An 18,391-nucleotide genomic window follows, 5' to 3' on the forward strand; every position below is an offset into this window, starting at 1 on the left:
ATATCAAGATTAGGAAAGAAAGGGAATGATAAAATTCTTTGAAGCAAGCAGTATACCTTGCCACCCTACTGTTTAAATGTAGGTATATTCATACATGCACATGAGATCAGTAGTAAGTGTCATGGTAAGTTGAAATTAATTTTTCTGGTTTTGATTTCTCTTTTACCCTCTTCTCCATGTACTTGCATACATGTACATATCTATCTATATATATTTAAAGAAGCAGAGCCAGGTTCTAGTTACAAATTTTAATGATACTACTGAACTTCCTAATTTGGCTGAAAGGTACAGACTCTAAGTTGCAGAGGAAGAGTTCGTGGGTGACTGTATTTTCACATCAGTCTTAAATAACCTGAAGGATATAATGGTTCTAAAAATCAATATAAAATATTCCTTGGAGGCTTTGGTTTTAATGACCAGTTTTTACCAAATTTTAGGCCTGTAGAAGAATGATTTTGTATCCTTCTGAGCACAAAGAATTTTCCAAAAGAAGAATCAAGTTAATATAAGATGCATCTGCCTAGACTTGTTCTGGCTATTACTGTGGAATAACAATCAGCTTGGAAAGCCTCCATCTTTATGCCAACTAGAGATTACAGTTCTGGTCTTTTGGATTTGTTTGTTAATTGAAGAAAAAATATATGTATTCATTCAAGTAACTGGAATATTTCCTTAATGCTAAGTGTTTGTGTTGCATCTCTGTGCATGAGAAGCCAGAACTCATTTGTGTTTTTAACATTATAGTCCAAGAGTTGTTGTCGGAGGATCATGGATGTAGCCTACCAGCCACACCACAGTCCATTTCAGATCTCAAATCACTGGCCACTGCATTACTGGAAACCATCCATGAAAAAAACATGGTCATACAACACCAAAGGCAAACCAACAAGTAGGTGGCATGACTTGTAAGTAAAATATCAAGCTATGGAAAAGCTAGTTGGAGAAAATTTAAGGGAAATGGAAAGGAAGATTCATTTTCACAGAAAATTCATTGTCATGGTTAAGTGGTGGATTCTTTAGCTTTTAAGACCAGATATGTGATCTGAGAAAAATTACACTTTTATCTTAAATTCTGGGGTTGACAGAGACCTGTCTGCCTCTGCTAGGCAAGGATTGGTTTGCTGCTCAGGTTTAAGACAAACTCTAATAACACAGAGTGACTTCTAGCAGGAAATCTGTAGGGACAGCTAAAGAAAAGCTGCTGGGAGGAAGGACACCCTTGAACTGGAGAGAATTGGGTGTCAGTGTAGGAATATTCTAATGAACACTCGTGGGGTTAGTGTTGCTCCTAGGAAAGAGTCTGAAAGGGTTAATGTAACATTTGACACACACTCAGTGGCCTGTGTCATACAGGTGATACCTGTTGTTTTTGTAGTTACTTTGGTAAAAATTGAAGGAGATAAACACAGTTGGATTGCTACTGTATAGTTTTTTTATAAAATCTGAACTGAACTTCAAAGGCGAATTTGCTTACTCTTAGCTGTTCTGCTTATCAGTAGAATTCTTTGTGGCTTGTACAGTTCCTATCATGGCAGAATATAAAAATTTTTGACACATTTTCTGACATTCTGATATTATTGTCCTTATACAGTATATAAAAATCAGAGCTAGGAAGTGTTCCTTGATTTTGTGCTCTGTTTCACCTCCTCTCTTTTTTTGTTGGTGGGTTTTTTGTTTTTTGGGTTTTTTAACACTGAGTCACTACTGGTAATCAGAGGTTATTCAGGCTTCTCAAAAACACATCAGGACCAGATGCCAGCAACAGCCAGACATCTTTCCTGAAAAGGTGTAGTACTGAAGTAAACCATATTACACTAGAATGGATGATTCATTTTGAAAATTGATAACTGAGATACTGGGCAGACACCATTGCATAATTCTTAGTGATGTAGCAACAGACGCGGAGGAGCAGTTTATAGCCACTCTTAATACTCTTGAGACAACGAATGCCTAATCTGCTAAAGGGAGAATAAAGTGGTGAAAATGTAGCCCAGATCTAACCTGATGGCAGCTCAGTCAGTTCTTGTCCTATGGTGCAAGAGGAGTTGCTGCACAGAGCAGTGGTAAGGAAGGGCTAACACCTGCTTACTTCCTTCTTATTGCTAATGTAACATCAGAAGGAAAACATCCAGAGAAAAACTTGTTGTTCCAGGTGTAACCAATCTTTGCCGTTTACATCCTGATGCTGTATCACTACCCAGTGTTTTATTTTGCATAATCTTTCTTTTTTTGCAAATTTCTTTCTTAATTTTGTATTTCTCTTTGGTGATATGCAGTCTCTTGCAGCTCTCAAATATCATTGCAATGATTGCTTCATTTTCTGATACTACACTTTCTGCTTTCAACTACAGAGTATGGTTGTCTTGAGATAACCCACACGTTAGCAGATTCTTATCTGATGGCATCTGCATGCCCAACTGGTCACATACAGCCATCAGAGTAGAGATTAAATATATGCAAAAACTACTATTCTTTGGCCAACAGAAGATCAGGTTTTAGAGGGAAATGACAGTCCATACCAGTCCAAGGTCAGGAGTGTTCTCAGAGCTGTAGAGGTGTGTTGCTGTGACCCAGCCCACTGTGGGGCTGGGTCAGCGTGATGCCAATCAATCCCAGCCCATCCCCTGGATCGAAGAGGCAGACTCAGAGGGTGGGTCGAGGGGCGGCTCAGAAGCCTGAGCTGCACCCCCTGGGCGGGTACAAGCCGCCTCCCCCTGTTCGGGAAAATTCTGGGTTACTCGGTTGTTCACTGGTTCTTTGTTGTACCACTTCTCGGTTTCCCCCCGTGGTTCTTGCTAAATTGTATCCTCCCCCTGGCTTTTAACTCATTGGTTGTTTTCCCCTTTCACCGCGGTTTTCAAATTCCCTATAAAACTGAGGACAAGCCTCGGGGAAGCATCCCATCGCATTCCATCCCTTCCCGAGCTTGTTTGGGTTGCGAAACTTCTACTCTATTCCTTTGTCTCCGAGCTAACGTGAGCCGATCCCATCGGCTCCTGCCGTGTTCCCTCTGCAATGAAGCCAGCTAGCGAGCTCAGCCAGCAGCTCCCTTCCTGATGCCGGAGTCGCTTCTGCGACGCACAGAAGTAACGCAGCTGGACTCGCTCTGACCTGGGGCGCGCCAGAGCTTGTGCCTCGAGCTCAAGTACTGTGTTAGGTTGGCGCTGAGGTGTATACAGTTCAGGATGGTTCAGGGGGAAAAGAAAAGAAAGATAAATCCTGATCAAGTTGAGTGAAGAGCCTCAAAAACATTCCTATGTAGTATTCTCATTCTTTTTGTCACTTTTGGCTTTAGGTGAATTAAAGAAGCTGTTAAGGAGCTAGGAGGAATGGGAACCACTACAAGTGGAACACTAAGACATAAAAATTTAAAGTGAAAAAGGGAAATGCAGGTAGGACATCAAGGGAAAACATCCTTTATTTGAGATGCAAATAAATAGGGGCACTTATTTGCCATGTAAAAGGTCTGCTGACTTGTGAAAATGGGGAAGAAACTGCCCACCTGTTGGAGATGGTTAAGTGTGAGAGTATGGTCAGCACACAAGTTAAATGGACTGGTTCATAAACTGCTACTAGTAGATGATGCATTCTTTTGTTGAAGACATTTCTCCATTCAAAATAGGAAGTTGAGAAGGATGTGAGGCTAGAGAAAATTGTAGTGACAAAACGTTTTACTTAAATCGCAAGGTAGAAGTCTTTCCCTGTGCAAAGAGCATGTTTGGAGGACACATTTACCCTTTCAGATTGTTGTTTGAAGAAAGCGAGATTTATTGGGTAAAAAAGATGAGATTTTGGGGTGATTGTTTCATTTCATGGAGGAAATTCTGCATTTAATATTTGATAGGTGAATGACCTAGTAGTGATTCTCTCACTATCAGTAAATGAGATTTTTCAGACCATATGAACTTGCTTTCCTCCATACAGTTAACCTACTCTAAGGTCTAGACCTCTTTGGTTGCTTGCAGATTGAGAATTGACTGTATAAGTTTACAGTAGCAGAATGGTGGATTTGCTTTCTGAATAACTGAAGCAATGACAAGACAATGGATTTTTTTAATGTAGATTAGAATTTGGATATTCTGTTGAAGTTGACTTTCTGTTGTTACACTTGTTAAAAACATCCATTGCCACTTGTTCTTGGAAAAGACACACTACTATTATTGCTACTCTTCTAAAGATGGGCATGATAAAAGGAACTGTGGGAGTATGTGCCCAGGAACAAGTAGGGTAAATCCAGCCTTTATTTTTTTAGCCCTAGTTTTCAGAAAAAAAGAATCGGTTAGGGAAGAAAACAGATCATTTTCCAAGGTGGTTGGTAGCTAGTAATGCTAACTTCAAGTAATGTCCTGTGGTTTTCCTTACAAGCCTGTTAGCTTAATTTGAAAAGGCAGTTGCAAATTAATTCTGTATGCTGTAATGTGTTGCAAGATTAAACAGTTACATAAATGCAAAACCAAATGGTCCTAACTCTCTTAGCAAATGGATAAACCCCCCTTTTTTATTCTACCACCAATAAACCATTTATTAGGTGTTCTTTTTAGTGCAATTTGTTCCTGCAATTGCCAGCACCTGTGCAAGTTGGATCAGCGTAAAAGCTGCTCTGGTGGTTAGACATGTTGCACTAATTTTAACATTTCTTACTTGGGCAAGTTCAGTCATGTTCAAAATTACAAAAATGATTGTGTCAGTCTGTAACTTGAGCACATATTTCCATGTGACATGTAGAGCTAGATATGGGACTGTGACAGACCTATTTACAGGCATTTAGGTGATGGTATCTGTATGAGGGTGTGTGTCTTCTGTAGCAATATCTAAATTAAAGTAAGGCAAAGGGAGCTCAGGTGCTGTAAATCACCACAGCTCCCTTCAGATTATGGCCATGTATGTTGAAAAGCACGAGAGAGCCAGAAAGAAGCTTCTGAAGTCAGGTGGGAGCATTGCTGCTGTTACATGAACAACAGATTTCTGTAAAACCTTTTCCTGGATGGAGGTTTATACTAGCTCCCTTGTTGCATTAGACAGGACCAGAGAACAATGGAAATAACTATCAGCACCTATGTCTGTGACATGATCCTTCTATTTTAGTTGAATGATCTGGTCCACTGTGTGTAGAGATAAAAAAAAGAGATTAGGGAGCTGCATGCTACCAACATGTGCAGCCCCTTTAAAAATACCTACCCGGGTAGGCCTACCCAGGCCACCACAGCTCAGTCTTCCCACAACGTGTGGAGGTGGCAAATTATCTGGAGGTCTCAGGGGAAAGCAAGAAATGTGATAAACCACGTTGTGTTCAGAATAGCTTATGCATTTAATCTTGCAAAAATTATTTCTAACAGAAGTTGCAGCTTTATTTAGGGTTTATTTCTCCCATACCTGTCTTGAAATAATGGGGTTTTTTAAGCAAACTAGACTCATACTCAGCACTGAATATATTTTGGTCTCTTCCTGAATTAAAGGAGTGGGGTTAAATATTGCCCTCTGCTATTGCCAACCATTGTTCCGAGATGCAAAATGATCCCTCTATATGAGAACCTGCAACAAAGGTTAAAAAATAACTCAGTGCCTCTTCTGAGGATTCAGTAGGTATTATCTGGATATATTCCCTCCAAAACCTTTAGAAATAGTGTGAGACAGCTGATAAATAAATTATAAAATTTAAGAGAAGCAAGAGAAAAGTGACTTTGCTTTATTACCTGAATAAAAGGAGCAGTAGCAATAACTGGATACAAAGGGTTGAGTTTTCTTCTGTGGTATGGCTAGCTGGCAGGGAGGGCAGCATCCTTCCCCTGTTTTCTGCCCTGGAACTACTGGTGAACTACTTACGAGAAAAATAAGGATTGGAAGTGCTAAACTTCTGACTCCTTTGTGGTGACATTAGCCAAATCAATATTGTTTTGTCAGTTCCCTGCCAGAATTAACATGATGTGGAAGAAGTCTTACATCATGTCTCTCTTTTCCCTGCCCCTCTAAGCCTGGGGAATTCCATGTTCTTTAGCTGACCCTTGGTGAGGCCCTAGGCAGGAAGGTGGGAATAAGCTCCCAGTGTGCAAGGCGGAGTTTCCTGAAAGCTGCTCTGTGCCTTTTGCTGTCGGCTGTTGTGTTGTACTGCAGAGTGCAATTGCTGGGTGTCAGGGTTATGAAAATAGAGCTATTAAGGCTGTGCTTCTCATACCAGATGGAAACTTTCTGAAAGTGAAATCTAGACTTGAATAATTTTGCTTTTAATTGGAGAAGACAGTAGTAGATCCATCTTAACCTTTTTAACCTACTGGGTTACTGAGTTTCAATGGGGAAATAAACATAACTGCTTTAGAATGTCTTTTCTCCTCTGCTTTTGAATGTGATGGACTGTTCTTTTTAGTTGACACACACCCCTGTAGCTCTCAGTGCTTTCTTTGATATTTATTATAAGCTTTCTCTTTCTGTTTTACATTCTGTCTCTCATCTTGATATTTTTGTAATCTTTAAAATACTTACAGGCTTTTATTGTGTCATAGCAAAGCCTTCACAGTAGAGATTTCAAAAATACTTAGTCCTTGTTAATCAATTTTTCTAGCCCCTTTGATATTTGCTGGGTATGCTATTCTTCACGTCCTTCCCAGAATCTGCCATCTTGTCAGTAATGACATTCCCAGTGTGCTCAAATGTCTGCACATAAAGCCCTTGCTGGAGAGCTCGCAGTGCAGTATTACACAGCTCTGGTGTGCATGGGAAGATCCTATTGCCCTGCTGGGGTGGAATATGCTGCTTCTCAGCATTCAGTTCAAATTTAACTGACTTATCCTGTTGCTGTAATTTGATGAGTAAAACTTGCTGTCTATAATCTCTGCTGTCATGTTTAGAATTGCTGCCTTGTCTAGGTTTCTCACTCTACTGAGTATTGTTTGGGATTTATTTAAAGACTTTTGACTCTAGCAGACTTGCTGTGCCTGTGAAACACTTACAAAAATTCATTGGAGAAAAGAGCTTTCTTTGCAAGATAGAAATCATCTCTCATTTGATCCGGGGAGAGAATTAAGACCAAAAGTTAAATCCTGCAGGAGAGCTAACTGCAAATAGTATTTGTGTATGAAATCAGATACAAAAGAAGAGATGACTGAAGAAATGCAGTGAAAACTAAGAGTGGGTGATAAAGGCACTAAAGACCTTGAAGCTTTTTAGTTAAGTAGAAAGCAGTTCAATGCTTAAAAAGAAAAGGTGTAGTAGAAAAAATATTCTTTGCCATTTTAAGCAATTTTAGTGATAGAGAAAACTCCCTGAATAAAGGACTAGCAAAAATTGTGTCTTGGAACTTCAAAATCAATCTAGATGCTGTCTTGAGTTTTCCATATTTTGTCTTTGTAGCTTTTACTTTCTGGTTTTAGCTATGAAGAAAGTAAAGTGGTATTTGCAGGCAAGAAGATAGAAATATTGTGAGTTGCTTTTCTTTGTCTTTACTGCAAAGGTTGAATGTCCAGTACATCTTAGGCCTTTTGCTTTTTTAAAAGCATGGGATAGATTAGGCAAATATATTTAATTTTCTTTTAACTCTGGGGGAGGTTGTCCATTGTTGTTAGTGAAAAGAGATGACTGTACACAGCTTTACTGCACTAGTTAAGTAACAATTTAAAAATTCAACTGCAGTCATATAAGCAATTGGGCTTTGGTTACCTTGGTATAACAACTATTCTTTTTCCAAAGAATTCTAGGTAATCGAGTGGCCGAACTAGAAAAGAAATTAAGAACTTTGGAAATCGCTGGCTTATGGAGTCTTCCAGGTTAGTAAAAATTCAAGAGAATAGCTTGCATTATTTTGTTTCCAAAGAGAAATTTGGCTGTAATTTTTTTTAATGACAGTTATTTTGTGAATGTTCTATTCAGCACATTTGCAAAATTAGAAAGATCTAATAAATGTTAAGTGGAAAGCAAAAATCACTAGACTTTGTAAACTCTTAAGTCAAATATATGTTGAAAATAACATGAGAAGTGCTGAAAAAGAAATGTTTAAATATTGAAGTAATCAAATTATTTCCATAGACAGCAGGCAAAAAAAAAAGTGAACTATTTTATTTAAACATTGCATAAAATTATGCACAGGTTATTGGCCATTATGTTTTTCAACGAATTTTATTTACTAATTTTGTACTTCTTGTAACTTCCTTTTTTTTTTTTTTAGTGTTTTTAAAATGCTTTTCGGTAGAATCATAAACTCCTAGAAACTGGAAATGTGAAGGGTCCTAAATTTTTTAGTCCATCTGTCCAGAACAGGCTTGTTCCCTGTAGTGTCTTAAGTACTGTATTTGGTCTTGAATTACTCAAGTAATGGGAGATTAATCTGCTTCCTAATAGACGTTGTCATTAGGAAAATGTGCAATATTTAATTTACATTAATTCTTTGCTTTTTTTCTTCCCATTGCACCTAATAGTGTCTTCTGTAACCACTGTAAATTATGCTACTTTGTTGGTGGTGTTTGCATCATTAGGCTTTGTTGTTTCCAGGTTCCTATGAGTGCTAGTAAGAGTGGGAGAAAGTGGTTTAGGCTTCTACTTTTTCGGCTCTGTTTTTTCCACCTAACCTTTACATGTAGAAGAAAACATTTGACAGGGCTGAAGAGCCCTTGTAACAAAGCTATGCTGTTCAGCTGTTTGGGCTGATGTGGTGTGTTTCCACTTCAGCTTGCCTGCTTGGGCACTGTCAGTCCTGCTTGACTCTTTCCAGAACCAGAGGTCCAAATCTGTTTCCATGGATTATTCCACAGTTAGTCACCTAATGTGTAGTGTACTTAGTGCATTTGTCGCTGCCCATGGTCTCCAAGAGATGAAGGTGAAATGTTTGTCTAAGACCTTGCTAATCCAGTTTAGTACATTACTACAAACATGTCTCTCAAACTCACCAGTTCAAGGTACTGTAGGGGTTTGTTTGTTTTGTTTTGTTTTTCAAAACTAGTGTTCCATTAAAATGCAGCATTTCTCATGTTTGCAAAATGTATTTTAAAAAATGGAAATGGGAACTTCTTGCACCGTATTGACCTGTGTAGGTAAAACATCGAATTAATGTTTATACAATAACAACTGTCTCTTTCCTTCCTTTCTTTTGCTGCCTGAAGGCCTGAGCTACAATGTCTCAGTGGGATTTGGGAGTAGGTTCTGCTTAATGTATATTTTTAGTAACTGATCTTAGCAGTATGTTAAATATTATCATTGCATGTAAATAAATGGAAATGTCATCTGAACATTTTTGTATCCAGCAGAATAAGATGTTCAGTCGAATGAGTTAGATGATCACAGGAGAAATAGAGGCTGCTCTACATGAAAGTTCATTTGCATTAAGGGAAATAGTAAGAGAGGATGATCTTTAATATTCCTAAAGGAATTTTACACTGGATTGTGAGTCCTGTTGAGCCCTGAGGTTTTGTTGATTTTTTTCCTTGCCTTTTAAATCAAGAGTGCACTTTGTTTCCAAAGGCACTCTAATCCTGAGGTGGTCAAAAAGAGCCTTGCAACACCTGGTGGGTCACCAGTTTTCTTTTCAGAGCGTGTAAAGCTTCCGCTCCATAAAACAGCAGTGTGGAACAGTGTGGGAATACCACAATGGATTCTGCAGCTGAATGTTGGCTTGGGTGAGGAGCAGAACACGGAGAGTATCTCATCTAGTCAGTCTTAAATCCAGAGTGAAAAGATATTATTTGGTTGTGAGTGGAATTTTTAGTCATTGGAAAAAAAAATGCAGATAAAAGCTGATGTTCATTCTAGCAGTGAAGGAAATGCACATTATAAATTGCAGGGTTTTAATCTGAAGTTAATGTTCCTACTTAGTCATCATTGTTTATATAACATTTATAACATCCACTGTCACCATGATAATAATATCTTCCAAATGCTGTTAATATACTTGATCCTATTGAAGAAAGATCTTGAATGCCTGTGGTTTTTTGCTAGGTGACATATTTGTCATCTACTTTTTGAGAAAGCCAGGAATGAACTAATCAAGAGGAAGTGTGTATTTAGATTTTGAAAAGGTGAAATCAGTAACATAATTCATTTTCTGTGGAAGTTCTGCCTACCAGATTTTATATTGCCCTGCTTAGGAAATGGGCTTTAGTTAAATGAATCTCTTGAGAGATTCGTTTTCATTGCTGAAAAGAAAGCAAGTTTGGGCATAGATTTGACTTTTGAATTTCTTCTTATGATCCTACTTCCCTTGAGAAGGAAGCAGGGAATGTGATGTTCACAAAAGTATTTAATTCTTTGCTTTGTTTTGGCTACATTGTGGTTGAAATATGCACACAAGTTAAATGTATTCAATCATAGTACATAATTAAACACCATCTTATTCTTTTTGCAATTTTATGTCACTAGACATTCAGATAAGTAATTCTGTATTATTTTTAAATCTATCATTTCCTGAAAATTCCAGATTTCCACAGAAAACGTCCAAGAAAGAGCCAACCATGACTCAGCCTTTTTCTGTGTGGGATGATAAGAGAGTTTCGGTGCTGCCTCTTGCCCTGAAGTAATCAGCATGGAGCAGAGGCAAGGCAGAATTAATGGGCTCTGCAGCTGCTGTGGCTGTAGCCAGTTACAGTGGCATAGGGTGCAGCAGAGGTTATAAGAGAATACCCAACCCTGGAGAAGAAAATGAAAAATTTACTACTGAAAATTTATATGTTTTTTGAGATCTGTATACTTTTCACTATAGTCCTTGAAAAATTCATTAGAGGAACATGAAGCTATGTAAGTTATGAAATTGAGCTTACACAGCAGCTAGTTGAAGTTCATTGTGTGTAATCCAGCTTCAGATCACGATTCACATAATGTAGTGCAGCAGTACCCCTATGTGCCTCCTTCATGAATGGATGTGAATCACTGGTAATAAATAAATATACATCAGACTCTTTGGGCCACATCTATTGTTAAGATGTGTGGATACTGAGCTTAGCTTTATTTTCTGTAACCAGGCTGGTTTTCAGAGAAAAATGTGAAAGTAAATGTGTTTACCGTGTAAATGCTGGCTGGAAGTCAAGAAGTATCTATTTTGAAGCTTGTCTTGCAATCTTCAGGGACTTCAGCTCAGGCTTTACTTTTTTTATTAAATAAATAAAAAAGCCTCTGCTTTCTACTTTCATATTAAAACCTCTACCCAATTTTTTTATTCATCATCTTTTTACTTCCTCTGTTGGATTCTTTTGTATCTTTTTGGATATGTGGCTGCTTCTGACTGTGTGTTGGGTGTTTTCACAACATCTGTTGGGTGTTTTCATACCACGAGTCCCCTGTATGATTTAGTTCTTCCAACACAAAATTCCTTCACTGTTACAGGAAAGTACATTCATCTAGGAGCTTTTGCATTTTGAAATACTGGTTGGATTTTTTTATTTTGAAATACTGGTTGTTTTGCCTTTTTTTATGTTTTTAATTAATTTTGTCTTATAGTGGTAGGGTTGTCCTCTGCTGTTAGTTAATACTGGTTTTTGTTACCGGTCTGGCAAAGGCAGAATTCTGATGCTTACTTGACAGGGGGATCAAAGTTTGACAAAATCCATGCTTCAAAAGCATTAATTGCATTCATATTGCTGCAGTGTATTGCCCAACATGGCAAGGGTATAAACACATCATTACTACCTTCAGGATCAAGGTATTTGCAGCCAGTGCCTTTAAAAGGAGTTAGGGATTGGAGTAGTCCAGTTAAACTCCATGGGAACAGCTTGACTTTCATTATTCCTTAGTTTGCACCAGAACTTTCTCAGAGTCAGATTTATTTCGGGTATCTTCTGACCTGGTGCTCTCTTGAAAGTCTTTGTCTTGGATGGGTGATTGGATTTAGGATGTTGCCTTAAGGTGAAACATACAAACAGATTTAGCGGGGCGAAGCAGTTGTTACATAAATGTCGGTTCTCATGGAGATAAATAGAGCAGTATCTTGCTGCCTCCCCAGCCATTACTTATCAGTTGGCACTTGTTCTGGAGGCCACACAAACACCACGCTTAGCTGATCTTGCACATTTCCTGCCGTTTCCACTCTAGGTTTAAGGTAGTGTCAGTCGCTAAAAACATGAGCATCCTGAATAGTGGAGGACTTCCTAAAGGATCTGCAGGTGTTGCTTTCTGCATTGCTTAAATATGTAAAGACTAAGCATCGTACAGCAGAGTCCTCAGATGAAGGGTTTCTTGTACTGTTTTGTCTGCAAAAGAGTTGGAAAATTGCCTTTTTCCATTTGGTTTAAAATGAAAATGTTCAGAAATGTTTTTGGAATTTTCAGATTAAAATCTCTCCTGTTCCCCAGCAATGTGTACTTGTTTGCTCCCTCAGCTCTTAGTTATGCTAAGTTTTTAGGTTTTTTTTAAGGAAGCATTGCAGGATAATATGTAAGTCTGAAGTGTAAAGCTACATAATGATGAACCTGCTTGTATCACATGAGACAGAATAATAGAGAGTAAAGAGTTACTGCTGAACACTTGCTGGTAATAGTATGCAAGTGATCCATTACTTTGGTATGATCTGATTGTTAATATTTTTAATTGTACACTAATTGCTAATACAATTTGCTGCATACAGCACCTGGTCTTTCAAAATCTGGCCTTTACTCAGTACTGCAGATAAAAACATACACCTTTTCTGCCTTTGCCTTGCATATTCTGGCTCCAGTACAGAGTATTTTTTTCCGTGCTGTGAAAGGATCATTTGTGATGCTTTTCCTGTTCTGTACTTTTCAATAACATTGTTAAAAATTTGTAGGGTATGTTTGAATATCATTGGTGCACAATGGTTGTAACTGGTGAACTAGCAGCTCTAACACTGTGATTGTTCCAGGTGGGAAGGATACGATAACATTCAGTGACCCAACCCTGCCTGTGATACAGCGGTCCAGGTCACCGTTGTTAGCGTTCGCTGATAAGCCACAGAGAACTGAAGTACAAGGTGAGCACCTGGAATGTAAGAACATGATGAGAGCTGAGCACTCATTTCTTTCCAAATAAAATGTAATAAATTTTCGTGCTGGGATAGCAGAAGGCAAAGTTTCAGTGGTCACAGAGATTGAATACATCATCCACAAGTAAAACAGATAGATGGTCCCAGTACAAATAGCAAAGAAACAACTGAAAAGTTACTATTGAATAGATTGCACAGGGCTAGGGATCAGGTCTTACACCTCAAAGAATTTTCCTGCCAGATAACTTGATACTCTGAGAAGTTATTCATGCCATCTGTGTTACAGTTAACGGATTCCTGCACTTTTCCCTTCAGTTAAAATGCACAGTAGGAAGCAGTCTGTGGAACTGGTTTAGCACTTTCCTGCATTATAGGTGATGTCTAGATGAATGGCTTCCTGATTGCACAAGATAAATTGAAATACCCAACTCATTTTCCCAGAGAAATTGACTGGTTTTTTTATAGTCTTACATGTGTTTTGTTAAAAATCCTTCTCCAATAGCAAGTGTTAACATCTCTTCAAAGTCAAGCTTAACTTTATTTGACAATTGCTGATAACCTTGATGTTTTTTTCCTTAGTTTTTCATAATGGATGGGAGATGGATTATTTGCTTATTGGCATTTGGATAAGGTTTTAATGGGCATAACATTATGATATGCCTAGATCTTTCTCAGCTAACCATCAAGCATCATAAACAATTTATTTTTTAGTCCTGAAACTAAATAGATTGTGGCTTAATTTTGACTTTATAGTCCATGTCATTTTCTGATAATATGTGACAGCCAGACTGATCTTTTTTATAATCTTGATCAGCTGATATTTTTGCTAAAAATAAGAAGTGAAACTGTAATGAATAGTTCTCTGGTGAGTAATAATAACTCATAAATATTCATTCTTTTACCTACTTAATTGTTGATTTTTAATTAAATCTGCAGTTACTGAAAGTATTTACTCGGTGGCATTATGCTTTTTTGTTTCCATATTTGTCCTAGGTGAGGCTGGTATTACAGTTGTGATTACAGGCTCATCAGACAGGCAGCCTGATCTGCCTGTCACATCTCATCAGACCCTGTTGCTGTTGCGTTGTAACACTGCCAAACCTTAGCTCTCCATGCTGTGTTTTCTACGTCAGCTGAATTTTTTTTTAAGACAGCCAAATAACTTCTTTTTTGTGTTAAATACTGATGACCACGTGGGGTTCTTGGTGGACTTTTTTTGTCTTTTTTATGTTTTAATTTTTTTTGGTTTTTTTTCAAATATGCAAGCATTTACTCTCTAGGAATTTGAAATCTAGGGAAAAGGTTTCCAGCCTGAGGAAACAGTATGGAGTTTCCACCTCATTCTACATGATTCACTTACAAATTATCTACTAAAAACAAACCAATGATTCACAGCCACCAGTGCTGGTAAAACTCTGTATGCACCATTCCTTCGAGATAAAGTAAACTTAGCAGGAACAAAATGTGGAGCAGAGAGGAAAGAAAGGCCAAGATCAGGACTCTCAAGTGGTGGGAACACTAGAGTAGATGGGGATTGACAGAGTCAATGGAAGTCTGAGTGGGAAGGGACCTTCATGTGGCTGAGCAGAGGTCAGAGCACAGGAGTGAGGAATCGGAATGCTGGCAGTGAAAGCAAGATGTGATTAAAAAATATTGAAAGGTGGATGAGAAATGGGCACAGTGAGTGTAGGGACTGGTTAAATAAAGGGATGTAGAGCAGGAGCAGAAAGATAGGCAGGGGAAGAGAAGAGCAGAACAGCCTTGGATAGGGAAAAACAGACAAGGATTAGACTTGTGGCAGTCATAGGAAGAATCAGCTCTCAGAAGGTCATCTCCTCCTTTCCTCCTCTGTCCCATGACCATAATGAGAACCAAGGTTAATCACAGAAATTCTGTCGTTAAACTGGAGTAGGCAAAGAAATTACTGTTCTGCCTGCACAAACAGCTTGGGTTTTCCCTTGTCTGTGTCCCAATATATCTGATAACCTGCAGTGAAAACTGAGACAAAAGTTACCTCTGTGATAATTAAACTGGGCCAACTTTTTGGTGATAGAGATGAGCACATATTTATGATGAGCTGTGCAGGGGATACCATAGTTTCTAGCAGTAGGTGAAGCAACAATAACCTGTTCTGCTGCTCCAGATGCTTTTTCTGAAGGATCTTTGAGGCTGCCATCTTGCCTTCAAAGCCTGGAAAGGAAGCAGTGTGTTTTCAGCTGTGGGGCATATCCCTGTGCTTGAAGTCATACAACTTCTCTGCAGTTGGCATCTGTATGAGAATGATACACTTGTGCCTTTTGTACCGCTCTACACAGAGAATAACTGCTGTTGAGCTTTAGGAACTTGCTGCATACTGCAATTTTTCATCTATACACTATGTACCTCCAAAATCTGGGGGACCTTGGCAACTGGAAAGAACATAGGAGTGTGTTCATCTGCCTTCATTCATCAAACAAGTATGCTCTTGGTTTAAAGTATTACTGAAATAAAAGCAAAAACACTCTTACTTTCCTATTAATTGAATGATCAGTTGAGTGAAAACAGTTGATAATCAGAATAGAAATGAAATTCTTACTTATTGTTATATATTAGGCCTCATGTCACATTGGTCAGTTATGGTCTTAAAGAGTAGTACTGATATTTGGTGCCTGTTTGACCCAAGAAATCTTTTTAGCTTTTAAATGAACATTTATTCTTCATCAGAACTTTTTATAATGCATCAAGTGTTGCTCTATCTAGATCTGTAGACAGTAAGAGGGCTTTTTCAGGCTTTTTTTTATCCAGTCTATCTGCTTACCTTGGTCTCATCAAAGCCTCCTTTAATCTGTACTTGTTATCATTGTTTCAGTTAAGCTGGATGGTGGATGTTTGTAGGATCTACTGCGCAGTTCCTGTGTGAACATGCATAATGACAGAGTACAATCATAGGAATTAAAGCCTGTCTTGTGCCACCAAATCTCACTTTATCCGATGCACAGGGCGGATAGTGTCGTGGAATGGATTCTGCTTGAGCATCACAGCTGCTAATGAACAGCTATTCGGGGTTTTTCTGCTCCATTGTTGAATGCCTTGTCCCTGCTGTATTGCCTGGGAGCTGTTTCAGGCATTCCCTGAAGAAAACAGTGCTGTTCTTCTATGAACTTTTCTCTGGTTATATAGTGCTTTGAGACAATTTATCTTCAGAACATTGCAGCAAGGTTGGAGGTATCCTACTTTAAGAGGGAGGAAACTGAGGCATGCAAAGAGTAACACAGAGTCCCTGCTAATTTCGAGTGCTAGTTTGAGGTACATACATTTTGGCTCATTTGGAGCACTTTGATGTACAGCACAAGCAGAGCAGTACTGCACATCAAGCTCCTAGTTTTCCAGCTGACTTCTTAGATAATGAGTCTTAGATCCAGTGGGTGATCACCTTTTGAAAGTTAATTTTTCCCTGCCTTTTCCACAGACTTAAATTCCAGCTCTTCAGAGTTGAATTCCTAGCTTCATTGATAGCAGTAAAAGTGCCTGTTCCCTTCATGGCAACCCTGCTCTCATTCACTCAGTACCTTCCAAATTCTAAATTATGCAGGTCTGATAGAGACAGTAGGCTGGTCCTCTGCAGCCAGGCAGTCCCATCCTTGTGTGAGGCAGGATTCCTGTGAGAGAATGGAGTAAATTCTTATATACTAAAAGGTAACACATCTGCATGACAAGAGTCATTTTAAGCTTTCAAGGCAGACTTATTTTTAGCATTTCCTAAGTTTTCTTACTTCACTTCGCAAGCTTATTTTCAATTCAAATAATCTTCTATGTTTGGAGAAGTGTTGCAGGACCAATAACAAAACTTCATTATTGGATGAAAGCCTGTGAAAAGCTCCAAATAGATGGAGCTCGTGTTAACCCCTGAAACTGGTAGTGATGGGGGGATTAATGGTAAACCGTGCCAAAAATTTCCATAGCTAAGTACCTTGCTTGGAGTTGATATTCCTCTGAAAAAGTTTGCCTGACCTTGCTGTTCTACAAGCAACTGTACGGTATTGTCTGACTCTTAAAGTTATTGGTATTAGGAAAAGACAGGATCCAAAATAGGGCCAGATCCAGCAAGAAACTTAGTGTTGATTGTTTATTGTCTAAGAAATAGGCCTGGGAGGGATAGGGAAGCACTCTTAAAAATTCCTTATTGAAATAAACATCTCTGTGGTCTAGCACTGGTAGTAATATTCTTCAGACCAGATATTTAACAAATGCCTCCAACTGACTCAAGTATCTTGCTGTTCCATTTCTCTTTCAGCAGAACAGAAGGGAGAACGTGATGAAACTTATGCTGTTGCAAGTGAGTCCCTGGCTCCAGAGGGAACAAACTTAAATAACAGAAACCAAAATAAACATTTTTACCCTTCATTACCCCAGCTACCTTCTGAGGAAGAAGACATAAACAAGCTTGGAAGTCAGATAATTAAACTGGCAGTTGCAGAACTGGAAGGGAAAAGAGAAGGCGCTCCTGTGAGGGAGCAGAATGTGGGAGTTGGAGCAGAGCTTAATGATTCATCAGAGGTAGAGTTCCCACTTTCCAGCCCTGATCCATCTGACCCCACAGATCCCTCAAACTCTGAGAATGAACGAACAGGTGAAACTGAGGCCCTTAAAGACAATGACAAAACCTCAGAGAGAGATTGTGAAACTCCAAATGAAAGAGGGGATCAAAATAACAGCACCATGGATGTGGTGGTGTGTACTGAGGACGCTGGAAGGCACGGAGGGCTCAGTCTTACAACTGCAGACACAAATAACAGCTTTGAGGAGCTTTCTGAATCTGAAAACAAGAAACCATCTGATGCTGCTGAAAACCGTGAATATTTGGATAACAGTTTGGCTTGAGGTATGAAATCCAGGCCCTTGAGCATCTCACTGTAATCCTTGTGCAGTGTCTGTGCTGTTGCAGATATGATCAGTGAAATAGTGTGCTGTAGGGTTGATTATTTTACACTGAAGTGTTAATAATTCTTTAAAAAAGATGGGTTTTTGTTAGTTCTGACTGTAGTGTACCAAAATTGTAAATTACCCAGGGGAAAGAATTAGTGATGCAGTTTAGTGGTGTTGGTTTTTTGTAATGATTTGAAGTTTCTATATGGATTGATGTAATTTACATTAGTGTAGTAAAGAGGCCAGTGATAATGATCTATCTTGTTATCACTAGGCTCCTGTAACATGTATGGTCCTAGTGCTAGACTGTATTGTATTGGTAATAAGTGTCTCTCAAGGATGAAAAATTTGGAGTGATAAATTGAGAAGCATCTTAAGGCTGCAAGCTTTTTCTTCTTTCTCAGACTGTGTTCTGTTTCTCTTTACATATAGTGACTGTAAGTATATCCTTAGAATAAGATCACTATTCCCTTACAGGAAGTTTCTGAAAATCATCCCTGCGTGTATATAGTTCTCTTATTACAAACATTTATACCTTCATATTTTGTCAACTGGACAAAATTTTTCCTTTCCTCT

At 38.6% G+C, this 18,391-nt stretch overlaps 1 protein-coding gene across 4 annotated transcripts in view; it reads left to right on the forward strand.

The window, feature by feature from the left end:
- Nucleotides 1-18,391, forward strand: part of CCDC149 (coiled-coil domain containing 149) — a 52,371-nt gene that overhangs the window by 31,035 nt on the left and 2,945 nt on the right. For 2 of the 4 annotated variants that reach the window (XM_039550954.1, XM_010401833.4), the window contains exons 9-13: nt 745-889; nt 7,681-7,757; nt 9,087-9,119; nt 12,791-12,898; nt 17,184-17,771. In XM_039550954.1, coding sequence (XP_039406888.1) covers nt 745-889; nt 7,681-7,757; nt 9,087-9,119; nt 12,791-12,898; nt 17,184-17,770 — 950 coding nt within the window. In that variant the 3' untranslated portion in view covers nt 17,771. The remainder of the gene's footprint in view (nt 1-744; nt 890-7,680; nt 7,758-9,086; nt 9,120-12,790; nt 12,899-17,183; nt 17,772-18,391) is intronic. The other 2 variants (XM_039550955.1, XM_039550957.1) reach the window with 2 other exon arrangements.

This window comes from Corvus cornix, chromosome 4 (genome assembly GCF_000738735.6).
Source record: "Corvus cornix cornix isolate S_Up_H32 chromosome 4, ASM73873v5, whole genome shotgun sequence".
Classification (NCBI taxonomy): Eukaryota; Metazoa; Chordata; class Aves; order Passeriformes; family Corvidae; genus Corvus; species Corvus cornix.